Genomic DNA, 27,562 nt, shown 5'->3' with positions numbered 1-27,562 from the left:
AAATCACACTTCGATGTTTCATATGCATGCAATACAAGAAATATATGCCTATATCATATGCATATATCAGATTACATAAATATATATATATATATATATATATATATCGTATTACATGCATACTAGTTTAGCATATGCATGTAACACACGAAACACAATAGGCAATGTCAAATATTGGACAAACACAGAAGTTGAATTTTCATCAAAATCACACTTCGATGTTTCATATGCATGTAATACGCGAAATGGTTACGGGATCTAATTAGTATGGTGGTGGCCTAGCTGGTGCCACCTCACAAATTTGCCGCCGGTAACAGGATCCCAAATTTTCTCTGTTCATTTTGATACACAAAATCAACAGGAATTTTTCCCCGTTTCTTATCAAATTACGTCATCTCCATGAGGCAACTAAACAAAACAACAGGAGGAAAGGCTGTGAAACATATTAACCCGTTGAAAGGACTTGTCATTTGATGACATTATTTGCATTCATGAGTAAAATTGTTGCCACCAATATTCCTTTTTTTTTCTCAGAAAACATGGCAGACTTAACCATTTCAATTAGACTTTTTTTCCAACGTAGCCGCTTGTTTGATTCTTCTCTTCAGTAAGAACATTACCTTGAACATGGGAATGACACGATATTAAAGATATCGCTGGTGATGGGGGAAGGGGGGGGGGGGGGGGTAGGTCGGGGTGCAGTGGTGGTGATCGGGGGAGGGGGAGGGGGAGGGGGCGCCGGTGCGCACATCACACACGTACGTACACACAAAAAGCCCAGCTAGCTAGCTAGCTTGCTTTGCTCATTGCACTCGGTTACGTAAGCTAGCTCCTAGCTCCTCACTACTGCACACTTCTACACTCTTGTGGATAGCAGAACATTACGTGAAATACTTCTCAACGCCCTTAGTAGCCGAAAACCGGAGCCGGGAAAAAAGAGAGGAGAGTTAAAAGCGGTAAGTCGGTAGGTAAGTCTACAGACGAGCGAAGGTGTAAGTCCGCAAACGTTTGGGTAGTGCCAATGCAGATCAGCCCCATATGCTGCTTTCCGTGTTTGTTGTTGCACGTGTATGCTGCTCGTTGTCGTGCATGGTGTGGGTGCGCGCATTACTTCATTATGACCATGAATTGCTATTGGCATTGGCCATTATTGCATTGATGGCAGTACACAGTTAGTAGACTATGATAAAGCCTAAAGGCTACAGTACCCTCATGTATTCTCCGTTTATTGGAAGGTGTATTTTAATGAATTATTAATCAAATAATATTCCTTTCTTTAGTTTAGTTTAGGCTTCAATCTTCATACTCATCTCAAGACATCTGCTCATATACCGACCATAGACCAAAAAGTGGTATCGTAAATGTAGGAAAAAAGTTGGTTTTTGCTCATGAGATGCAAGATGGGCATGTGGGGTGGTCCTCCTGCCCTGGCCTGGACAGGCAGGAGCCCTGATCCTGTTAAATTTACTGTTGTCATGGTTCTTCTTCATCCAGTTTAGCGACCACAATCAACAAGTAGATTATTCTGTCACTTTTGTCATGTTGAGTGTTGACTCGACTGTGCTATTGAGTATTTGGTCTATGTACTATGTACAACAACTGTCAACTGAAAATAGACTAGCTAGACCTACATATAGATCTAGTGTAAATTTAATTGTATTTTTCTGTTCAAACTAATTGTAGTGGATTTATTATGTAGTTCCACTACTAACACACTAGCCTTTTACTTTTAGAAGTAGATCACTAAAATACTCTAGACCTAGTAGTAGTACTAGTCACTGTTATACTGTACAGAATTTGCACAGTGTTTGGCTGCTAGTAGTAGGGTGTCGGGCAATTGAATTTTCAAACTCAAATTTGATTAGCAATTTCAGCTGATGAAAAATATTTTCAATGATATCCTGTAAAAGTTTACACTTCTATGTAAGAAAACCGCGCTACACCAAAGTTAGTTTGTGTAGCAGTGGTGTAAAAATGCATAGCAAATTGCTATGCGATACCAGGAAAATTGTTCCCTGGGTGTGTAGGTACATGTACTGCACTGCTATTGATACTTTCTTAAAATCTTATTCTATTGTTGATCATATATTGCATGTTAACCCTGGCACAGGGCGCTGTACGGGTTGGGGTCGCTGGTGCGGTTAATTGCCTGTATGCAATTACAGTGTACCTAAAATAAAAAACTCCAGCTCCTTCATCCAAAGGGATGAAACAGTTTCGGTTGAGATAGGGCTTGAGGTTTCCAAAGCTTTTTGATTGATGGTTTTTTGAGATAAGGAGAAACCTCTTAAATGAAATATGAAAGAGCATATATTTCTGAGAAGAATTCAAAGTTTATTTGATGAAAATTGGTCTTAAAGTGGCTGGGATATCCAAATCAAAGCAATCCTAGTAAAAGATGGGACCCATCTTTTAAGTGTTGCCTTGTTTTATCTTGTTTTTGGATATCTAGCCATTTCAAAACTCGTTTACATTCAAATAGATAATATATTGAATTCCTCTAAGAATTTTTTGCTTTTTAACATTTTCTAAAAGTGGTTTCTAACCTCACATTGCCAAAAGTGAAATGCTTTATTTTCACATAGTAACCAATACCGTACTATACTAGCCTTTAAAGTCTTTGATCTTTCTGTCTACTAGTGCCATACTACATCCACCACTGTAGTAGCAGTGCTATTGATGTTACTCCTCTGTGCTCCCTACCATGGTTATTTTCTTTTTACATAGAGAAGATCAGCAGTAATGTAATCACAATCAAATTATCAGTATTTCAATATTATTGCTATACATGAAATCATTGAAATGTAACAAACTTTGAGTAAAATCAGAAATGAAGTGTGTAATAATTCATTCTGATGATTATTTCACTATAGATCCATTGTTCCTTTTATGCTTCAATACAATACATGCAGGGGGTATTGGTCAATTCATCATTTGATTGCAGTGTAACGCTGGTATCTAACTTAAAGTTTGTTTGTGCCTCATTGAACACCAGAATCAAGAATATGGCTGATCATGCAGAGACAAACGAAGACAGACCATGTCTAGAGTCTCGTCCTAGTCCTGGGCCTGCACCGGTGGTTCCATCACGTGACGAGTTACTGGCCTATGTCAGGGCACAACCAGGAAGTGCACCGATCAAAGTCGAGTAAGATTTATAAGTCTTTAGTCCGCCATGGCATAATCAGTGATGTAAAGGTTTACATCTTTCTGTGGGAAGGGTCATGTCTCAACATTGCTTATACATTGTGGTACATTTGAATTTCTTTCTTTCCTTTGTTGAATCAGTTAGGTGTGAGAGAGAACCTCCTTGATTGAATGGTGCGTAGTTAACCATAACTTTTGCAATCAGCAACAATGTCCTAAAGTCAAAATCAAGGGACAGTATATTGGGATCAAATCCTTCTAACCAATTAACCTAACACAATGGCCTTTATGTAATGCTGTAACATCGTTACACTTGAGTGGGCTCGATCAACAGTGTAGACAAGATTATAGAGGAAATCTAAAAAACATGCTGGCAAACGTTCTGGCAAGTTGTATGGCACAACCACATGCACAAAGGAGTTGAACTGAGTCGAATAAAAAGATGTCTATGTTTATGTCATTAACACTTCCAATCTATTTGCTGTTGTAATAGTAACTCTCACACTGTGGATAATTCTTATGAAGGTGACTCAAATTGGGAAGTTCACAATGACCAAATTGTCAGTTCATAAATTTGGCTTGTTCTGTTATTATTATTATATGTGACCTGCCATAACAAAAGGATCCTAAAGTCGCTGACGGCTGAGGTGAGAAAATTGAGTTTGAAGGGAGATCATCAAAATCGGTCAAAACAACTGGATTTTTCTTTTGTATGGCATAATTTTGTAGTCTGATTTATCATCTATAGTCTGCCGAAATTTAAAGCAAAATCATCTAAGGAAAGGCAAGAAATTAGCGTTTTTCTGGGCCATGATTTTCCGACTTTCAAAGGAACAGAAACATGTCCAAAGATTTGGATTTAGCTCCACAGTTAGGCTCCGCCCCTAGCAATGGGGGAGTGATCTTATTGGTCAGTGTGTGGCATCCTGGTTACTTATTGGTCGTGCGTAGACCGCTGGCACTAAGCTTGAATGAACATCGCAGAGGTTGCTAGGAGCACATGTACCATCTATTGTCACAAGGTGACAACTTTCTTGCCTCCCCTTGATCATGATAGCGTCGGAAGGAAAACTTTGAGCTTGTTTTCTCAAAATGCTGATTTCCTATACCACTCAACATGTGCTAATAAAATCATCGATATCTCCGCAACCAAGTACTTTTATGAGCACTATGGTGTTATACATGAAATTAAAGTGGAAGAGTAAGGGAATAATGTCATGTCCTTTTCAGAAAATTGTCCCTTCCGACTTTCGGATCCTTTTGTTGTAGCGGGTCACATATTGTTTGGCATTGTGTATGAAATAAGTATTGCTTTGAACTACTTGCAGGGTCACATACATGTATACACAGGTGTGGGATATGTACAATTTGTAACAAGGACGGTAGTTTTGATAGTCCATGAAACATTGCCGTCCAAAATAATTCAAATTATGTAATATCTGTAAGAATAACATCTAGTTCTTCACCATGGAGCAAATGGAATCATTTAGCTGCTGGATGTTTACAATTGCATCAAAGTATGCTGTACTATGTGAAACAAAGCTGTATTGCTGATCATGAAATCATGTTGTGAGCAGTTTCCAGGCTTTGTAGCACATACTATAATGATAATAATTCACAATATTTATATAGCGCATTATCACATGAAATGTCTCTAAAAGTACTACAGAAAAAAAATATATAAAAGGAAGAAAAAGAAAGAAAGAAAGAAAGGAAGAAGAAATAGGTACAGCTTCAGAGATGGTAAGACATGAGACTACTCAATAAACTAATAAGTTTTTGAATTTTAACATGGATTTAAATTTGTCTATCAAGTCTGCTTGTTTTACAGTGTATGCATTCAGGTAAATTGTTCCAAATATTGAATATGGGCATTTCCGTGAGTTGTGCGACATGACCACCAAAATTTTACCCGCATATTTCAGGACAACTGATAATCTTACTTTGTTAGCCATAGTTTGAAGTGTGTGAAACAAACTTTACCTTTAAGAAAAGTTCCCTTTTGTGCATTTTTATACCTTTTGAAGCCAGAAAGCATTTTTTGACCTAAAAATCCCTAAAAATGCATTTTTGTTGCTCTTTGTGATTATTTTTTATATTTGAGGCTCAAATCAAACTTTGTTTGGTTTTACAAATCAAAAATATATTAATCTAGCAGAATATAAGATATGTACTTCGGACACCAGCGTGCTCTTACATAGCTCGAGAAGCTGCTGTAACGTGAGTTACCGAAACATGAACTTTTTAACCTAGCAATTTTACTATGCCCAACTGAGACATGGTATTTTGGATTATCAAATAACTATGCAGCACACATCCAAGAAATATGATGGGACTTATAGTCTTTGCTTCAAATTCTCATAACAGAGGTCTTAACATTGTAACGTGAGTTACCATGTAACGTGAGTTACCACAATGTAACGTGAGTTACCGACATGATTTTTCTTTAATACCAAGAAATGATATGAAGGTTGTGATTGTAAGTAACCAATGAGTACATGATTACTGAACAAGTATTAAGATTCTATTTCCAGTAGATTGTTATTCTCTTGGTCTCTCTCTATCACCAAACCAACTGGTCTACATGTACAATGTATTAATTACACATGTTCATCACACGTTAACTTCTGAAAGAAACTGTTCCATATTTACTATTTAATATTACAGTGCATATATACTGATCTGTTACGAAAGTTGTTAAAAGACATTTCTTCTAAAGCTGCATGGACCTTGTTCCAGCAAATTATCAAAATTTTGTGATAACTATTAATAGCCTCCTGATTGGGATAATCACTGCATGATTACTCTGGAAAAGTTCTTGTTTTTGTAATTCAAGTGATTACTATTTGACATTTCATAGTTTATACCTACCTGTATAGACCAAAGCCATTGTTTATGAGGCTGAAACATTTACATGTACACTGTATGAACAGAATTTTAAGATTGGAGCTCGCTTCCTGCTGTTTCTTCTGAGATTTTTGAAAACTGAACATTGTGAATTTGACACGCTTATGCGTTTTATAATAATCTACTCTGAGGTTTTAGCTATATTGTTGCAAAATCCTACAATGAAACTTTTCCATGTTTACTATAATTTACTTTACATGCTGATCTATTACCAAAAACTTGTTGAATGTGAATCTCATTATCAGACATTTTCTTTAAGAGCTGGACAGTCATGTACCTTAAAGCAAACTATCAACACTTTGTGATATTAATAGTTAGCCTCCTGATCACAAAATATTTACTATTCATGTTTTTTCATTGGGATTTACTGCTTCAGTCTGCTTGATTACTCTAGAAAATACTGGTATATGCTTTTTACATGTATTTACAATTTAAATAATGGCTACTTGACATTTCATAGACCAAAGCCATTAAAGGCTAAAACATTTATGAACATATTTTATTAAACTGATCAATACTGGCAGCAGATGGAAAATTTATCTGCAGTTTCTGTAATTCAAGTCTAATTTCTGTACCAGTTTCGTATAAGAATTTGTAAACAAATCAAACATACAAACAACTGATTATTGAGTAATTCAAACAATTATCAAATAATTGGAATATAAATTGCATTGTTTAAAAGTTAAAAGATTTATTGAAATATTTCATTTCTGAACCTTTAAACTCTCCACAGACTACATGTACATGTCTCTAGTCTCGTGACTCAGTGTATTAAATGGAATAGTTTATGGATGACTTGTTTTATCTAGATAGCCTGAAATCCATTTAAATCTAGTAAAATAAAAAAAAACAATCAAATCAAATTCTCAATTAAATCCTCAATTTCTGATGCATTTGTTAACTGGAAAAGAGTGTAATTTAATGAAATAGACTCTGTTTCATATCATTTTGTGGAATACAATTTTTGTCTCAGTACAAATGAGAGCTTGGAAAACTACTCAATTAAAAATGAAATTTATCTTCAAGTTGGTATTCTAAATGTAAAGTTTCCTGCCTTTTGGTAATCTCATGGATAAAATGGGATTAATTACTGTCAGATCAATGTTCAAATCAATTTAGATTCTTTATTCATGGAGTTTGTTTTTGAAAAAAAGTTGTCTTGGTAAGTTTTCTTTGAATTATTAAGACAAAAAATCGTCTTGTGATCATGTGGACAAACTGTAACGTGAGTTACCGTAACGTGAGTTACCGCTTCACATGACGATACCTGGAGAATGTAAGACAATTTGAATTTTTACCATACTCGGTGATGTATGTTGTTAGTCCATGACTTTGACACAATAGACTTTAAAGTCTCTCTGTTTCTTGTTTGAGGAAACTTTTGAATATAAGACATGCCAAATTTTTGCATGTCCAAATTATGTAACGTGAGTTACCGACATTTGTAGTGTTTTTTCTCATAGTTCTCATAAGAGTCTGTGGATGTAATGTTGCTGTGAGGTAGGATGGAGGTGCATGATACTCATTCACATATAGTAACTCATATCACTAATTCGGTTTTAAGGATATTGATCTCAACAACCTAATTTTGAGTTCAAAATGTAACGTGAGTTACCGTGGAAATGCCCATATGCTTATGATACTGGCCTCGAGCAGACAGGCCAATGATGCAAAACATGTGGTCGTGACATACAGAATCCGAATGCACATTATAAATAATGATGAAAGTATACACGTGTATATCACTAAATTCTAGTTGAATTGTTTTTTTTTCCCTTCTGATTTTGCTATATAGCTATATAGATTTCTCAAAAGTAAAGGAAAAGTTTGCAAGGAATAACCAACAGCGGTCAACAGAAGCCAATCATGGCAAGACCAAAGGTATCCGTGAGGGATCTGGTGACGAGCCTCCAACCAAGAAACAAAGGGTCAGAGGTCAAAACAAGCACCGGCCCCGTGACAAACACACGCTGCCCAGTGAGCGCCCGTGCCTTGATGTGCTACGCGGCGGTACGTGTCAGTACGGGGAGCAGTGCAAGTACAGTCATAACATCAAGAAGCTGATGGATGACAAACTGCCCGATGTGGGCCCGCGCTGCTTCATCTTCGACCAGTTTGGCGCCTGCCCATTTGGACTCCTGTGCCGATTTGGCTCCTCGCATATAGACGCAGAGTTCAAGAGCATTATCGACGATGAAAAGGTCAAGCAAACGGGTGGGAAGCAAATTGTATTGAATGCGCTTTCAAGAAATCTTCAGATTCAACTCAGGAAAAAGAAGTATGACTTCAAAAAGTATGATCAGTACATGAAATCACTGAAGACGAGTAAGTCTTCGAATCATACTTCAAATGCTAAAGGTGGAGGCAACTCCTGTGATAATGTCAGTACAGTTTGTGCTCCTGAAAATAAACAGAGTGCCGTAGCAGGGAAACTTGATTCTCCATCAATTAGTGAGGTTGCACAGAGTGTCCCAACATCCTTGGCCTCCACAGGAGGTGCGGCAAGTTCACTTGGAGATGATTCAAATGATACACACGGTGTAACCGTGCCAAGCGATGCAGTCACAGGGCAAAGTTGTGGCCAGACTCTTACTTCAGATGAGGTCATCCAGGTAGACAGGGGCAATAACACTAGCAACGACATTGGGGAAAAAGCAGAGAACAGTTTCAAGAGGGGTCCGAACATTCCTACCACGGAGGATGCAAAACCGATGACTTCAGATAGAGCAGCCCAACCCGATGAACAGAAGTTGAGAGGTGGCAAGAATGGGAGCCTGAACCAGGCCGGCACACCCAATGACCTGGCTGGGAAGGTCACCATAGCTACAGATAATGCCGCAAGGCATGCAGGGGCCGTAACCGACGCAGACATCATCAAACTGAGGCCTTGTGAGAAGAAGAGCTTGGATGTTGAGAATAAGTTGCTGCTGGCTCCTCTTACGACAGTGAGTCGGACAACCATTAGTTGTGCTCTTTCATCTAATTGATTTTTTTTTTTTTTTAGTACAGTGCACTCCCGTTATAACAAACACGGTTATATAACAAAATTCTAGTTACAACAAAGTAAAAATTCAGGCCGCAACATTATCCACTCTATATATTTTCATTTGTTCGGTTGTAATGAATTTCAATATAACGGGAAAAAAAAACCTGCCAACCCCAAGGACTTCCTTACAACAGAAGTCCACTGTAGCACAATTTGGCAAGTTTGTTATTTCAGCATGGCCCCTAGTGGAGCTTACCTACCTCTCTTCAAAATGAGAGTGATGTGTCAAAAGGGATTTCAAGTTAGGATAAAGATGTCAAATTATGCTGCCTCTGTGGCAGTACTTTATGTAGAAACATATTTGGGCAAGTCCAAGATAAGGTCCCCTCAGAAGGCAAAATTTCATCTTTGCTCAATATTGACGTGTTTGGTATCATTTTGAAGCTTATGAGTTGAAGTTTTGATTTCCATGGAGGAAAAAATGATATTATGTAAGTTTATGCAAATTTCAAGGGCTTCATTTGCATAAATGTGAAATACAGCGTTACGTATGGGACATTTATAAAAATTCATATTAATTCAAAGGAAAGCATATGATATTTGATTAATATGTGGACATAAGAAGTTCATCAAATAGTTTAACTTGGTATAAAAATTTAGGGATTATGCAAATGATTATGCAAATTAGCTCGTGTCTTATCATGAGATGTCCCATACGTAACAAATTGAGGTCATTTTTTTAGGTTTTTTCTGAAATTGCTATGGATATTTTAATGCCCTTTTGGAAAGTTCTAATTTATTGTTTAGAGAAACTAAATACCATAGAAAAAAGAAAAAACAGTAAAAGAAATATATTCTATTAGGCATTAAAATAATGTTACGTATGGGACAAATGCGTTACGTATGGGACATCCCCATACATATTGCATGTGAATGCATGTAGCTAGCTGGGAAGGTCTCTCAGTACACAAATGGTCAATCATCCTGAAGAAAGCATCCCAACATTGTAGCTACTTTTTGAGTTTTAGACACTTGAAACAATGCATGTACTTGACTGAACAATTTTCAGAAAGGGGGAGGGGAAAATGGCAAAATGCACAATGAAAAATCAGCATTAAAGGGATGGTATAGTTTTTGTAGAAATGGGGATTCAGTTTTCAACATTTAATGAGATGATTGGAAACCAATTATATGAATTACTAAAGAGCATACAATCCTAAAACTAGAGGAATTCAAAGTTTATGTGATGGAGATCCAATTTGAAATGGTTGTGATATATACAAAAAAAATATATAAAGTAAAATGATTCCTTTTTATTGCAAGTGATACACAAATAGTCCTTATTCAGTTTCAATAGTACAATGTAGCCACGACAAAATTCATGGGTATACATACCGAGGTGTGACACGAATCAATGACCTGACTGCTAGACAGACATATATCTACTCGATCACTGGGGTTCCACGCAGCAGGTATTGCTTATTTATTAAAATTAATATTTCTTGTGTCAAGTCATTTTTTGTTGAAACTAAATGGCAAACTGCCCTTCATCAATGGAAGTAAACACTTTAAACTATTCAATTTTTCAGTAGTAACTATCCTGATAAAAATAGGGCATACATACTCAGGTTAGTCATAAGAAATATAGAATATTATTAAATATGATTATGATGGTAAATACACGGGGAATATTGTTCCCTTGTCAATCTGGAACAGCATTTGAGTAATTTCAACTGATTCTACCTCAATATTTATGCAAAAATTTGTTTATGGCTATTTAGCAAAATTATTTTGCAAAATACCCATATAAACTTGGTTCTCCACACACTAAACGAATGGGGGACAAAGGGCATGCATACTCAGGTTGGTCATAAAAACATGAAAATATGATTGAATATGATTATGATGGTGAATATTCAGGGAATAATGTTTCCTTGACAATCTGGATCAGTATTTGAGTAGTTTCAATTGATTTTACTACAATAATTATGCAAAATTCCCATAAACATGGTTCTTCACACACTAAATGAATGGGGGACAAACTGTCCCATACGTAACTGTCCCATACGTAACACGTCATGTCTGTCTTTAATTAGAACCTGTAATTAGAGCTTTTTGCCTAATGACATGAAACTTACCTGTGATAATCTTGAGTGTTGTGACTTTTATCACAGTGAGTTACAAGTTATAGAATGAAATACTTTCAGAGAGTTTTGAGGTTGAAAAAAATGTTCAAAAAAACAAAAGTTTTCTGGTCCCATACGTAACGGCACATATTTTCTCTTCTAGAATATAATTGTCAAGGTCATTTTTCTCAATCTTTTACATGTTTATACTTCTCCTAGATATCAATCACCATGATGAAGTTCAATATGATCAAAGGCCATTAACACTATTTTTCAGGTCATAAAAGTCTCTGAATGTCCCATACGTAACGCGCGCATTATCTTGGACTTGCCCATTTGCAGAAATTTTGGAGAAAATCTACTCCATGTATCCCTGGCAGACAATGATAACGTGTAGTTTGGCATGAATGCTGTCATTATGTTTTTGCCAGCATTTTTGTTGTTGTTTGTTCATTTGTTTGTTTGTCTGTCTGTTTGCAAAATAATTTAAAAAGTTGCAAGCAGGTTTGGATGAAGCTTACCTGGGAAAGTTGATAATGGCACAAGGAACATATGTGTGTATGGGTGAAAATAAGCGACTTAGCAGAGGTCTTCACTCTCTGAGTACTTTTCTAGTTGTTCATATTTTCCCTCTTATTGTCATTGTGTACAAGAGAGAAGTATAATATTCTCTTCCGATGCCCCCAAAGCTTCTAATGGACAGAATGATGACTTAAACTTTCCAAGAGTTTTTTTACTGGTAGGTTTGATTTATTGTGTTTTTGTTATTGCACGCAAAAGTATCCCAAATTGAAATCATGCAATGCACATGATTCATGTACATAGAGCTCTGACTCCACAAACAAAAATGTAACTTCCTTCCCTCCCTTTTTTTCTCATCGTAGGTGGGCAATCTCCCATTTCGCAAAGTCTGCAAGCAGCTTGGGGCTGACATTACATGTGGCGAGATGGCGATGTGTACCAACCTACTGCAGGGACAGACCTCTGAGTGGGCCCTGCTGAAGAGGCACCCTTCTGAGGACGTCTTTGGGGTGCAGGTGGGTGCCTGCTGGTGTACCCTTACCCTGTGAATCGCCCATCCCTATCCTGCTCCTTAAAGGACAAGTCCACCTTCATTTAACATGTGGATTGAGTGAATGCAGCAATATTAGTAAAACACATCAGTGAGAGTTTGAGGAAAATTGGGAAATCTTTTCAAAAGTTATCAATCTTGAAGTTCCTGCTCAGTCGCTGCTAGATGAGAAGACTACTACAGCGTGTGATGTCACATGTGTTGAACGATAGGAAAACAGAAAATTCAACATACAAATGTATTTTCAATTTTCTTGCATAGTGAAAGAACACTTGACTTGCCCCTTTCAGAAAGCAGGGGGAACCAAATAGCCCTTAACATACGTCAGTGACAAGTCGATGAAATCATGCACTTTAAAAAAATATATATATAATTTTGTGAAATTCATTTCATATTTTCTTTATTTGTTCTATGCATGGGACATCATACACTGTAGTGGTCTTCTCATCCAGCAGTGACTGCATAGAAATTCATAACTTTTGAATGGATTGTCCGATATTCCCCCAACTTTCACTGATGTGTTCTACTAATATTGCTGCATTCACTCAATCCACATGTTCATGAAGGTGGACTTGTCCTTTAATCATTTCCCTCCCTTCTCCCCTTCCTCTTCGCCCCACCCCAAACATACAGGAAGAGTGGTTCTCAGCAAAGTGGTTCAAAGCCTGTATGAAGCAGGTGGTCAGGTATTTGGCTTTGAATCATTTCAATTCTCATATCAAAGATATTGCAAGAGGTGCTAATTGTAGGTAGAAGTACCATATGATACATTTTAGAAATTAATCCCTCTTAAATTCTTTTGAGTGTGAATGCCATGCATATTATGTACTGTGCAATGCCACAATTTAAGCACTCTACATTTGCTTCAAATGAGACAATAAAAGTATGTTACTGTAGCACAGATACCTTACTGCTTCATTGTGTGTGGACACAAGGGGTGCTTACCTTGTATTTTTACCCTCTTAAATGTAAATGTGACCCTGCACCTCAAAACAAACAAAAAGTCGCCAGATATGAATTTTTAGTTAAGACCATATTCTGAAAGAGCAGACTTAAAGCTTTAAAATGGTGTATAACTCAAATCAAATGGACTCTCCTAACTTATCTAAATATTGGAAAGAAAGCACAAACTCAGGAAAAGTGTGAACTGAGAAAAGAGGCTCTGAAGTACAGTGTCTATTCAAGCGCTTAATCTTTACCAAACCATGCTGGCTGTGCGATGAATGGGACAAAAAACAGGAAGTAAACCACCAGAGTAAAAACAATGAAGGAATTATCAAATTAAACTGAAATTGAGCATGCCTCATCAACATATTCTGTCCATAATTGATGCCAACTTTCAAAGCAGTAGCACTATTCTTTTAAAAGTTATTAGAGTTGAAAGTGAAGAGTGTGGACAAGGTTTTTCAGAAATGAAAAAGGGATTCTAAAGACACACCTAATCACACTATTCTACCAAAAATGTTCAAGATAAACTGCTAAAAAAACACACTTTCCTGCCCATTTTATGATACCAAATTTGACCATAATGTAAAAGAAGACCAGCTCTTTCAGAAAATATGAAAAAGTCAAGTTCAGCTAGGTTGACCCCTTTCACTTATTTTCAGTCCTCACGCATAATCAGTGTGTGCGACTTTATGTTCGTTTTGAGGTGCACGGTCACAAATGGTCAATGATTCATCTGCCAAACACAGGTGACCAATTCTTGCAGGTCAGACTGTATGCAAAGATAATCATTATGCTCTCAATCGCATCAAAATCCCAGTCACAGTCTTGGTGATTGAACCTTAGGAGTTGGCTGACTGGTTGTTTTGTGATATCTCTCTTGTAACTGTTTGTTTTTGTAACACCATGCAGCTTTGTGGTGGCTACCCAGACACGATGACCAAATGTGCAGAGCTCCTCAGCAACACCATCGACATCGACTTCATTGACGTCAATGTCGGATGTCCCATTGACTTGGTTTACCACAAGGTGAGACTGGCTGGTAGAAATCTTAAATTTGCATCTCTTGACAAATGTGGCCTCCAGACAGATGTGGATGATGCCTATCTTAGTCCTTAGATTAGATCTGTGTACAGACCAGCAGTCGGTGTATTTCATTTAGCTAACCCTTCACAGAAGAATTAAGGTCAAAGAAAATGATTTGAATTAAGCTGAGTTAAAATAATTGTCCCAGTAAAGCATGTTAACAAAGAGATAAAAGTAGAAACGTTTTCTGAGAGATTGTACCCTTGGTCACAGCAAAAGTTATTTAAGGATGTGTCAACATTTTATTTGACATGAACTCTGGCAGCAAGTACTGAGGAGGTTGTGGATGCAAGTGACTCATTTGTAGTAATCTAAAAATTCTCATTTTATCAGTTTATCAGTGTATGGCTTTGTGCTTGGAATGTTGTACTGTAAAACAATGTATTCACGACATGAGATTTTTGTGAATTGGAGTCGACTGCCTTTTTGGCGGCATGAAATTTTTGTGAATTGCTACTGGCATTCAATGCTTATAGTGTGGGCAGGAACTTTTAAATGCATCTGAATTCTGTGAATCTTGGCTCTCACGAAATTCACAAAACATGGAAATACATGCAATGCAAACATTCTTCATTTTACAGTATGTTTTCTATGATGCAATACTCATCTTTGTATTTTGTTAAATGTCTCAATGCCATAAAAGATGAACTGTTTTTGGTGTTAGTATGTTCACTTGTGCTGTATTTTCATGAAATTGCTCATGATGACCATGAGAGAGGGCCACCAATGACACGTTAGACAATTGCCACAAAAGATTTGTCTGCAGTGTAGTGGCAGAAGTTTAAGCAAATTCTGTAACGATGTGATGCCATGTTTATCTTGTTTTTGATTCGCTTGCATCATTTTTTTTTTTTTTTAATTCTTTTGACAGGGAGCTGGCTCTGGCTTGATGAATCGCATGGGGAAATTTCAAGAGATTGTGAGGGGAATGAGTTCGGTAAGTGATTTACCCCCATAGCTTGGGAAAGTTTTATCTGATGAAAATTGGTTTTTGAAATGACTGAGACATCCAAAAACAAGGTAATACAAAGGGATCCAAATAAAAGTCATGGCCTTTCCCAATTTATCACGATTGCTTTGGTTGGATATCTCAGACATTTCAAGATCAAATTCTGAATTCCTCTAAGAATTACATGTTCTTCCATATTTGATAAGAGGTTTCTCATTATCTCACACACACACACACACTAAGACCAAAGTTGGAAACCTGCAGTCCCATCTACACCAAAACTGCACAATTCCTTTAAAATAAGCCGCAAAGGAGAGACTGGAGATGGCAAAAAAACACTGATATTTTTGCAAAGTCAGACTACTTTGCCTTCGTATGTGTGCCGTAGGACGTAGACGAATTGCTATGCAGACAAAGTAGCTCAACATACATGAAAACTTGCTTCCACCCATTTGAAACAATTGTTCCGTTGAGCAACATTTTGATCATGCTGGATTAAAAAAGAAAAGAAAAAAAAGTATAATCTGATACATCATTAAAGAGCATGGAAGGTTGCCACAAATAAATTGTGGAATGAGAGAGGAAGGAATGTGTATCAATCTGTAAGGGGTTATTAGGTTTTGTCAAAACTTATTTCAGTGATATAGGGTTATGTTTTGTTCAATAGATGTGTAGTCACATTTAAGTGGAAAGAATTAGTGCGCCTCAGAAATTTTGTCATGATAATGGCCCTTTAAAGCAGATGAACTGATTTATCCCAGTCCCACTGAAACAGCATAAACTGTATAGTGAAGAACTCCATTGCTAGTCTTGGGTAGAGCCAGCCTGGGTAAACCTTGACAAAGTTGTAATAGTTGAGGATACAAATTGTAAGCTGTTTTTCAATTATTAAAGTATTTTTAATTCTTACTAGAGGGATTCCATGGTTTGCAGAGATGGAATTTTGTTAATGTTATGAGTATTTTTTTTCCTTGTTATTTCTCTTGTTATTATACCTTGATCTTTTCCCCTCTTTTTTCCAGTCCAAGTTTGCGCAACCTGTGACATGTCGTCGCTGGGGTGACAAAACCTTGTATCTGCAATTTTGGTGAAAATGACTTTTTCAGATTAATGGTCAAATAATGGGTTAAGTGATGTCCTGTCCAAATCCCAACTGTCTTACTACAAAAGTGAAGCCACCACAGCATGTCAAAGGAAAGGCTATCCCATTGCCACAGTGCTTTGGCCGGCATGTTTTTTGGCTCTCCTGAACATTTGACATTTTGTAGATAAGATGTCTTGTCGCCCCAGCGACGATATATTTTCTGTGGGTATCCAATTTCCTGGGAATATGTTATATTTCACACAAGAACATGGAATTTATTCAGTACCGTTTTCATGAATCAGGGCTTGTAAAACAATATTGTGAGCAGTTGTAGTTTACAGAATGGCAATGATACAACTGTCATCCTTTTTAATAAGAAAAGTTAGCAATTACCCCTTTGAGGCAGTATACAATGCTTTTTGTTTTTACAAAAGACAATATTTTATTGTGTTATTGATTTGAATATCATCGACTTGCAAAATTCATAAAATAAACCCTCCCACAGCGTATTCTTTGCCATCTACACTCCTGTGAAGTGCATATTTGGAGAAGTGCATTTAGCTGCAACATTTGAGAGTTCAATTCATCCCATCAGAACTTTAAAACTAGACGAGATATTGCTTGGTTTCTTGATATTCTACATCAGACAACATTCATTTAATTTACTATCCTTGCTTCCACTTTTTGTGCCTGAAGGTGCTGGACATCCCACTGACCGTCAAGATGAGGACGGGCATCCAAGAAGGGAAACTCATCGCCCACAAGGTTATTCCCCAAGTTCTCAACTGGGGCGCTTCAGTTGTCACGGTACGCGGCTTGTATGTTTGCTCCATGGTCTACTTGTATTGCCGCATAACATATTTTAGAATACTGCGCCAGGAGCACTTTTCTTATTTGTGGGTGTTTTGTTTTTTTTTTTTTTGTTTTTTTTTAATGGGAATTATCCAGTTGTCATGGCAGATTACATTTAATGGTAGAATATTAACATGAATGCATACATGTATAAAGCCTTTCATAGTGATCTATTCCATTATCTATCTTTCAAGTTGGTATTCTAATGTAATATCGGCTTATAGTGGTAATTTTGTTATGCACTTTTTTGTTGAAGTTTCTAGATCTTGTACAATGTATTTAAGTCTAGAAAGCATTTAGGCACTTATTTTTAGAAGAGTCAAGAATTCAATTTGGGATTTTTTTTTCTTTTTTTAACATACATGAGTAGAACTATGTCTTGAGCAACAGCCAGTGTTGCTGTATTAATCCTTTGCTGACATATTGGGATCCAATGATACAAAATATCCTTGATGGAAGTTATCAATATGCATGTTTGTGTGTATGTGTGTGTGTTGTTTTGTTTTCCTTTATAAGGGCAATGGAAACTGTTCATACAGTAACAAAAACATAATGAGACCAAAGAAAAAGGTCTTGTGACTGTTCAGAAGAAAACTTGTCTCACATGTCTCAAGAGCATTTGATTGTCAGGCTCACACCAAATTATCACACTTTGCATTGTTGACTGCACTTCAGGTGCATGGCCGGACACGAGAGCAGCGTTACACCAAGCAGGCCGACTGGAGTTATCTCAGGCAGTGTGCAGAAGCAGCCGCTCCTTACCCTTTCATTGGTGAGAGCAATTTTAGTTATACCCATGTGTGTTTGTACACAAACTGTTTGTGTGTGTAATTGTACTTTTAATCTTTATTGGTATGATTAGTTATTCACTGTGTGTATATTATGTATATTCAGCAATTATGGACCATCTCATGCTATCTCTAATCGAAATAATCTTTTTTTCCACATCTATGTGACAAATGTAATGTTTAGCAGGAGAATGCTAGATCTTTAGCAGGAGGATGTAGAAGGCATACAGTAAGAGTGGGAGAAATTCACACTCGTGCGGGAGAGCAGGAGGTTTTGAGGGAATGACCTCAGAGCGGGGCGCAAATGAGACAGTTTGAGTCTCAGGAATAGATTGTTGCACTATCCAACCTCAGGAGGTGTTTCATAAAGCTATTCTTAAAGTTACGAATGACTTAAGAACGACTAGTGATCAGTTCTTGTGCTGAATTGTGGAAATTCTGATAAGTATAGCACATCAGAACTGATCACTAGTGGTTCTTAAGTCGTTTGTAACCTTAAGAGCAGCTTTATTAAACACCCCCAGGACCATTTCAATACGACCGACCATGGTATCTGACTGTAGATAGTTTACACTCCTACCCGGTATCTTGTATCAAGAAAGATGATGTTTTGGATAGCAGTAAATAAGAAATGTTCTGCTTTGTCAGGGAAGGTTTAACCATTGCACAAAATTTAGAATATATCCAGTCTGCACTACACGTATGCCTGGATACATTTGAGCTAACGTACGCAGGCTGTCAAAACTAGGTATAAAGATTGAAGAGTTCAGAGTTGCAGACGATATACAAAGTTTTTTAGGTGCTATTCAAAGCTAAATGCATAATGTGGAGTGTTGACACGTCCAGAATTAGATGTTGATGGCTTTTTCTCGTCATGAATTGTTTGCCAGGAAATGGGGACATTCTGTCGTACGAGGATGCCAATTTCTTCAGGGAGCAGAGTGGCTCGTCGGGACTCATGATTGCCAGGGGAGCCCTGATCAAACCTTGGGTCTTCACTGAGATAAAAGAGCAGAGGTGAGGACGGGGATCAGACAGGAAAAAAGAGGGGGTAGGGGAGAAAGGAAGGAGAAGAGAAGGAGTTGTGGAGATGGAGGGTGGAGAGCAGTGTGACTCTTAAATCCATTGTATTCATCACAAGAAATGAATATCAACCCATTCTGGGCCGATGAGTCAAATGTGCACAAATTCCACACACAAAGCTATGGACAGGTAAAAATGTGGTACCCAGGGGGTTAGAGTTTTGTTAATGACAAAGGGAAATGCAGCTAACACTGTCTAAGTTAAATCCAGAGGGACTGGAGAAAGTCCTTTGACTTACCGTGTACATTCAATTCTACTAACACAGAAGAATTGGCATGTTTGTATCCATCTGGAATATCATTTTTATTTTGACTTTGCCAATTTTCAGCTTGTGCAAGATTGACTATAGTACTTTAATTTTCCATTAACCCAATGAGGAAAGACTGATTTTGCTATAACTCACATGTCCCATAGACACCTGCCCTAGTATTCTCTGGACTCATCTTCAACGGATTAAAACACCAAGTTACTACACATGCTTTAGTATTTGTCAAATATTTGTCATGCGAAATTACATGTCATTCCCCTCATCTTTCCCATGTTCCCATGTTTTTTTTTTGTTTTTTTTTGTTTTTTTTTTGTTTTTCCTATCTTTCTTTTCTCCTACCTCCCGAGTGAAAGATGGATTTGTGAAGCGCTGTGATACATTTGTACTATTTGTAAGAGCGCTATAGAAATACTAATATTGTATTGTATTGTATTGTTACGTATCTGTTAGGGAAATAAAGCAGAATTTTAAAGCTACTAGAACTAACTGAACTACGTGCGCTGCTAATATTATGAGTTAAGAGACTGAATTTGATAAATCTAGTTTGTCTTTGCAGTAAGTTGACACTCCTTGAGTTTGAAGAATGGAGAATGAAGAATGAAGAATATTTTGTCCACGCCAGCTCTACAGAGGCTACCATGTTGCAGATCTTTGCCTAGCCCATAGATATTTAAATCTCTTGTTATTTGGTGCTTTCTTGCAGACACTGGGACATCTCTTCCCGGGAACGTCTAGACCTCCTGCAGGACTATGTCAACATGGGACTGACACACTGGGGCTCAGACACAGAGGTGAGAAATAGAGTGCAACAAGTTAATTCTGAAGATGATTTTCATTTCACATCATTTCTTTCCGCTTTCATAATTGGTTTACCAAATTTGCATAAAAACAGACAAACAAACAAGAATGCATGGTATCAAATATGATCATGGCAGAATCATGAGAAGCACAAGGATAGGATATTATTGAAAATAATCGCTAAACAAATATCTGATGTGAATATGTGTAATCATTTATAATCATTTGTTATTGGATTGAAACAACGGAGTACAAACAAACTATACATTAAAATTCACAACGACTTGAAATCAAGTCAAAGAATGAATACGTGTACATTATAAAAGAAAAGAAGAAAACTCCATATTAAATGTAGATGAAATGATTTCAATGATCACCTGATTTTAGTGGCAATGATAATACTGATAGCAACTGCAAGGATAATGCTAATCCTGATAATGTGAAATAAAAGCAGGTTGCTATAAAATGATTAGTAATCAAGGAGCTTTCAATTTGTGACAGAAGGGCATACAGGATGGAGAGATAACCCACCATGCCCATCTTGCACCCTCCTGATTTGTTGGCTGTTTTGATTTCTGGGGGCGGGGATGTTTGTGCCTCTGTACTGTGTAAGCTGTCACATGCATGTGTGCTTTACAGCAGCTAGCCGCTCCATCCTGTTTACTGACCGAATGCAATTTCCACCCAAAGCTATCCTGAAAACCAGCATGATGGAGAGAAACTCAGTTTTGCGCATGTGCAGAATGATTTTAAACTTTGCCTACCGTCCTGAAATCAAAGCGCATTCATCATGAAAATTAGGGTGATGATAAATTTGTAATGTTGATAATGATAGCAAAAGGAATAATGATAACACAACCGGTTATAAAAGGCCTTATCATCACAGCCAAAAACATAATCATGACAGTCATAATGGAACTATTAAACATTGATGATAATAAGTCACGATATTGTGCGTAATTTTACAGATAAAGTCATGGTCATGCTGACATGAATGTTTACTTTTTAGTGAATGCAAGAATCCTCATACCAATTTATTCTGTAAACTGATAATAGTTTGCACTCATCTCATGAGTGGCACTGTGGCCTATGCAGAGGTCGTCACTTTCCAGTTGTTTCTGTTTGATGGCGTTTGTTTTACCAACTCCGTATTATTTCATTTAGAGTGGAATAACAGATATTCGAAGAAATGCAAAGAAAAGAAAAGAAAAGAAATTAAATGAAATGCACTTCTATGTCCTTCAAGGGTGTCCGGAAGACGAGACGGTTCCTGCTGGAGTGGTTGTCCTTCCTCCACCGCTACATCCCAGTTGGCCTCCTGGAGACCCTACCCCAGAGGATCAACCAGAGGCCCCCCTACTTTGTGGGCCGTGACGACCTCGAGACGCTGATGACAAGTGCCAATTGCGCGGACTGGCTCAAAATAAGGTATGCAGAGCCACGAATTCCCTGTTATTCTGACGGAGGCTTCCTGGAAAACAAACAAACAAACAAACACACACACAAACAAACAAACCTGTCATTCATGTCCTCACAAGAGAGTATAAAACCCCCAAGATTTGGGGATCATTTTCAGCTATTCAAAGCCCCTTTTCTGAAAAGCAATATTTTGAGAGTTTTGATTATTTGCCACTTCAGTTGGTTGCAAACACATTTCTTGTTGATCAATGATAGGTCATACTGAGACTGAAAATGCCTTCGAGATTGTAAACTCTTCCATAATGTACTGTACATGTATACACTTTTGTATATTATATATGTACTGTACATGTATACACTATATTGTATATGTACTGTACATGTATACACTATATTATATCTAGCAAGTCTAATATTTGGGGAATCCGGATTTCCCAACGATTTTGCGAGTAGTTAGATTTGTGATCGTTGAGTACAGTACTGATTGGAGAAGTATGCCTGCACATCACATTCATGTCAGGATCAGAGTCAATGTTTTTGCATGTCTTTAGATTTGTGAATAGCATGTGGCTTGCAAAATTCACGAAAATAAAAACCTCGCAACATGTTTGGTGTGGGAATCTCATGTGGCAACCTTTTGTTTACAGCTTCGTGATGCAAGATCACAAATACATGTACAGTGTACCCAAAAAATGTTCACTCATGCTTATATTCAGTCAGATTTCAAACAAAACCACTACCACGAGCAAGATTATTTTATGTCCCTTGTACAAACAAATGAAAAAAAAAAATCATCCTGAAGAAAAGATGTATGGTATCATCATTGACATGAAGGAATGATTAAGAGCGCCTCCATTGGTTCTGATGTTACCATTTTTTTGTCTTGCTCCCTTTACAGTGAGATGTTTCTCGGTCCAGTACCAGACGACTTCCATTTTCTTCCCAAGCACAAGGCCAACGCCTACAAGTGAACCCGACGACAAGTGGCTGCCCCTCTGTTTACCCCTTTCACAGCTGTGGAGGAATCGTAGACCTTTTGTGGACAGTGAGCATGTCTTCACAGGACGTGGCACGACCACACCATTCCATCACACGGTGGCTCCTCTTATGTCAGAGCAAGAGATTTGTTTTTGTTTTTTTCCGTTAAATGTTGTGCGTCATCACATTACCCGAATAAAATCAGAGATCTTAAAAGGAAGAAAGGTGCATGTTAAGCCGACTTTGGCAATATAACTGTCACAGTTTTCTATTTTTCTTCTTCTGTTTTTAAAAATATTTTCCTTGTGATGAAGTAGGAGAAATTATATATCAATGTGAAGCTTAGCATCTGACAAATTCATATTATCTGTAAAAAAAGAAAAGAAGATTTTCCCAACATTATATGTGACCCTGCACCACAAAATAAACAAAAAGTCGCCAGACATGGATTTTTAGTTAAGAGTAGCTTCTGAAAGAGCAGACTCTAAGCTTTAAAATGATGCATAACTCAATCCAAATGGACTCTCCTAACCTGTCTAAATATTGGAAAGAAAGGACACACTCTGGAAAGTGTGAACTGAGAAAACAGGCTCTGAAGTACAGGGTGTATTCAAGCGCTTAATCTTTACCAAGCTATGCTAGCTGTGGGATGAATTGAACAAAAGCAGGATGTTGACCACTGGAACAACAACAATGAAGGGATAATTAGATTAAGCTGAAATTGAGCATGCTTCATTAGCACATTCTGTACATGATTAATTCCAACTTTCAATGCAGTTGCATCGTTCTCTTTAAAGTTATTGGAGTTGAAAGTGAAGTGTATGGACAGGGTTTTTGAGAAATGGGAAGAGGGTTCTATGAGAAACAATTAATCACACTATTCCACCAAAAAGTGTTCAAGAAAACTGCTGAAAACACAAGTTCCTGTTTGTTTTATGATCCCAAACTTTAATATGATATAGAAAAAGACTTGCTCCTTCAGAAAATATAAAAAACTCAAGATTGGTCAGGTTGACCCATTTCACCTATTTTCAGTCCTCACACAAAATCACTGTGTGCGACTTTTTGTTCATTTTGTGGTGCACAGTCACATATGGCTATCATGATGACACATCACAAATTTTCCCATCATTAATTGCAAATAGAAATACAGCTGTAGCGGATAGTTTAACAGTCAGTAAACCTGGAAGGCAGATATTTCTACAGGCTTTACAGACACAGGGTCAGTAGGATCTTTCATTGGTGGAGAGGTTTTCCTTCATACTCCAAGCCAAGTGTGGTGCCGTGAAGCTGTATGTTGTGTACCAGTCAGTACTTCATGAATTGTATCTTGTTTTATCTTTATTATTCCAATGTGTATGGACACTCAATGTGTTGTTCACAAAGTCTATTTGGATTTCAGAGTCTGGATGGAATCAAGTTAACTGGAAGATGATTTCAAATATCTTAAATGATATTTCCTTAGGCTAATAGGCTATGATTGCTCTACTGGAACAGTTCTCCCTATCCCATATACATTTAAACATTTTGACTCTGATAACTGGGTCTGTATTCAGTGGCCGTATGCTAGGTGCAATACTAATGAGGTGATCTTAACCTGTTGAGGACGAGGCCCAAGTATACCGTACTTGGGCATGTGTCTATGGAAAATACATGTTGTAGCAAAATCAGCCCATCCTCAACTGGTTTAGTACCCATGCACTACACTTGGAGGTCACATTTTTGGTGTTGTGCATTTTGTTACTGCTTTGGTGCGGTGCAGAGTGTGCAGCAGACATGCACAAGTCGTACATACGTGTGGTACATGCACTATAGTGATTCTGTCTCCCACTTTTCTGCGGATTTTCATCATGACTTCTGCAAAATAATTCAGCTTGTTATCAAAGATCCAAAGTCCAGGACCTTAATGGGTGTGTACAGTTCTGGTTGAGGCGAGGATTTAGCATTTAACGTTTTGCGAGGTAATCAGAAACCACTCTATGAGATGTCAAACGGCATGCAATTCTAAGTGGTATCAAAAGTTTATTTGATGAAAATCGGTTTTGGAATGGCTGAGATATCCAAAAACAAGGTGAAACAAAGAGATCCTAATGAAAGGCGTGGCCTGTCACCTTTTATTATTTTCACTTTTTTGGATATCTCAGCCATTTGAAAACCCATTGTAACTGCAGAAAAGTTGAAGAGCACCATGAATAAAAACAAAGGCTTCGACGGGAATTTGAGATTCGATGATGTTTCTTTATTTGTCTTATTTGAAGGTTTGAATCCACGGTGTTGCAGTATCTTGACATCAGACAATAATTTCATGGTTACAGTCAATCAACCTTTTTGCGACTCAGTAGAGTTTGATTACACTATGTGTCCATGAGAATTTCTGTAAAGACGTCATCTTGTCAAGAGCTGTACAAACTGTGTTCGCTAAACCCGAGAATTCCTTTCATACTTTCTGTGGTAAGTTTCTTAAATGCCTCAATTCCTCAAACTCCTTGAAAACTGTAGGTTCAAACAGACAGGAAAGTCATAAGTACAAGGCATTACATATTTGGATAATTAATCTTTCATGTCCTTATCAGCTTTGAGAGTATAGCCAAATTATTCTGATGAATCAACCTCATAGATCTCAGGCTCAGCTCAGATGACATATAAAAGGCTTGCTTTAAGCAAGCATCTTCCATTTCCTGAAATTTACCTTGTCTGATAACATAGAAGATCCCAACACATTCAAGCATGGCCTATGATGACACTGGCTGAAGTCTTTCACTGCAGTAAACAAAGGCCTATCTGATCTGAATGTGAATGACATTCATACTTAATTTGCATAATCCTGTACAGCACTGAGAAGTGCTATTCATCATTGGAATGTGCAACTCGGGTCTAAATCAAACCTGTGCTTATGCTCTGGATGCCAGCACATAACCTCTAGCTAATGAATGCATCATGTTTTATTATTTCATACATACAACTCAGTTACATATTACAGCATTCTCAACATGTTTAACTTAGTCACTACACATTCTGTACATTACTATAATATGCACTTTCACCTACATTACCTGCATTACCTAGGCAATTTCAATGTGCCAAAACCAAAATAAAATTGCTTATTTCTGGCTTATACTTTCATATTTCTTAATTAAACGTGAATGAATGTTTCAACTGACCTCTTTACCTCCAAACATCTCCTTTTAAGAACAACCCAAGTCAGGATGCTCAAGATTTAAGATGAATTTGCTCCACAACTCCATCTCCAGGACTGACTCTTTATCAGTCACTTCAATTGCCCAAGAGATGGCGCTGTCACCAAAGACCAAGGTCAATAGGACTCATGGTCCACATATAGCCTATACTGTGAGTCTGAGTTATAGACTGTGTACTGTTGTATGGACACACACAATGTAGTGTACACCTCTGTGTGCACCTTGCCTATATACATATATCTGTCAGTAGTCTGATCCTCAGACTCAAGGAGATATTTCTGTTGTGACAAATTAGATCATTTTAAGGCTTCTCAAAACAAATCACATTAATGAAATGAATATCAAATCAGCTTTCATTACATGGCTCCTTTAAATTAGAATTTCTAATTTACCCACATGTTCAAATTATAAAAAGCTGCATTTGATCAGCTTTAGCAAAGCAAATCACATTTGTTTACCAACTGCACCTTGCAATTGAGAGGGAACATTTGTCAAAAGGCCTCGGTGTCTCCCACAACAGAAATTAGTATTTTGCATACGTGTTGTACTCTGATAATAAACACAAGACTAATTTCCCCTTCTTTTTTTTTTTTTTTTGGTTTTGAATTTTTGAAAAAAGACATGGAAAACATCCAGTGTAGCGTATATACATATACACAAACTTAATCTCGCTACTAGTCAGCATTTTATCCAACTGACAACAAATTGTGTGTTTCCAGGTCAAACACTCGACCTGCCAAATCTGCGTGGTTCTGCCGATGAAATGTGCTAAATGTGCTGTGAATATGCAGAGTATCACATTTATGCTAGCAATCAAATAAGAAACTCTTTGTCATTATTTCTTGTATAAGTACATTGTCTCAAAAGGTACATATTTTCAAACAGTATTAAACCATTACAGTAATCTGCAGTTGAGATTTTACAAACAAAGGTTTTACAATACCTGCATGATTTCCGTTTAACGAATTGATGAAATTGATTTCAAATCATGAAATTAATTCACTCGCACCATATCACCTAATGCATACTGTGTAATATGATGCTGAAAAGGCAGAGTGAATTCACCTCAATTCAAACATAAATCTGCTACATTGGCGAACCTTTACGCTGTAAGTTTTGGATTGATTGACATGTACCACACATTGGATGCAATGAGATGAATCTACATAAACATAAAATTTACAAACTCCACTTATAATAAGTCTCAAATTCAGACTTTAATTGAGAAATTTCACGTTTGATCAAATACATTGTACATCTAAACCAATGTGAGCTTAAAGGTTCAAAAGTATTCCAGCACAATGCTTAGTCTAAGTTCAGACTTGAATATATAAACAATGATACGTGACTGTTAGTCTGGCCTATCAGACCCTAATGAGAATAACATGATATCTTCATTGAACAGAAGTTCACGCAGTGTTCATCAGTCTTTCAGTCACAATTCTCTAAGGATAGTCTTCTTTGCAGACTCTAAATGAGTTGATTTTCAAATTCAGGCTTTAAAGTGTCATTTGAACTAAATGCGCATCCAAATATGTTTCACAGTTTCATGAATCTCCCAAATGAACGTTTCCATTGGTTCACGTTTAAGTTGTTTTTCCTTTGTTCACTTAAAATTTCACATGGCAATTTCTTGGACATTACACAAACTGTAGCAAATCAAATTTTGTGAAGTTTTTAGCGACATCTCAATTCCAACAAATAGGCTATGCTCCTTGGCTGGGAATTATACCTGGTCTTCTGCCGCAATCAGAAGAACTAGTTTATGAATTGGGCGCTCGAGATAGCACTGTGGGGAAACTCATTTTCCTTTGTTATTTAGTTTTGAATCACCAACTGCGATTTTCACTTTGCGAACATGAGCGTCTCCAGATACA

At 37.3% G+C, this 27,562-nt stretch overlaps 1 protein-coding gene across 1 annotated transcript; it reads left to right on the top strand.

Moving 5' to 3' along the window:
• Positions 1–829: 829 nt before the first annotated feature.
• Positions 830–24,168, top strand: LOC139730049 (tRNA-dihydrouridine(47) synthase [NAD(P)(+)]-like). Its single transcript, XM_071640960.1, has 13 exons — positions 830–956; positions 2,996–3,148; positions 7,850–8,379; positions 8,812–8,999; positions 12,051–12,203; positions 14,096–14,212; positions 15,141–15,206; positions 16,999–17,109; positions 17,830–17,926; positions 18,833–18,959; positions 19,997–20,084; positions 21,338–21,519; positions 22,409–24,168. The coding sequence occupies exons 2-13, from the start codon at positions 3,006–3,008 to the stop codon at positions 22,479–22,481; spliced, it is 1,875 nt and encodes a 624-aa protein (XP_071497061.1). The 5' UTR covers positions 830–956; positions 2,996–3,005; the 3' UTR covers positions 22,482–24,168.
• Positions 24,169–27,562: the final 3,394 nt, after the last annotated feature.

The sequence above is a fragment of the Diadema antillarum genome, unplaced genomic scaffold (assembly GCF_040938485.1).
Source record: "Diadema antillarum isolate AM-2024a unplaced genomic scaffold, OU_Dant_1.0 seq00000288_RagTag, whole genome shotgun sequence".
Taxonomy (NCBI): Eukaryota; Metazoa; Echinodermata; class Echinoidea; order Diadematoida; family Diadematidae; genus Diadema; species Diadema antillarum.
The sequence above is the reverse complement of the archived record's forward strand: the minus strand, read 5'-3'. Positions and strand labels throughout refer to the sequence as shown.

Excerpts from the sequence above, each read along its gene's own strand:
- LOC139730049 (XM_071640960.1), top strand. The coding sequence starts at position 3,006 with ATGGCTGATCATGCAGAGACAAACGAAGACAGACCATGTCTAGAGTCT. Across the intron at positions 8,380-8,811 it reads CATGAAATCACTGAAGACGA|GTGGCAAGAATGGGAGCCTG; the intron begins GTAAGTCTTCGA and ends AGAAGTTGAGAG. Across the intron at positions 12,204-14,095 it reads AGGACGTCTTTGGGGTGCAG|CTTTGTGGTGGCTACCCAGA; the intron begins GTGGGTGCCTGC and ends AACACCATGCAG.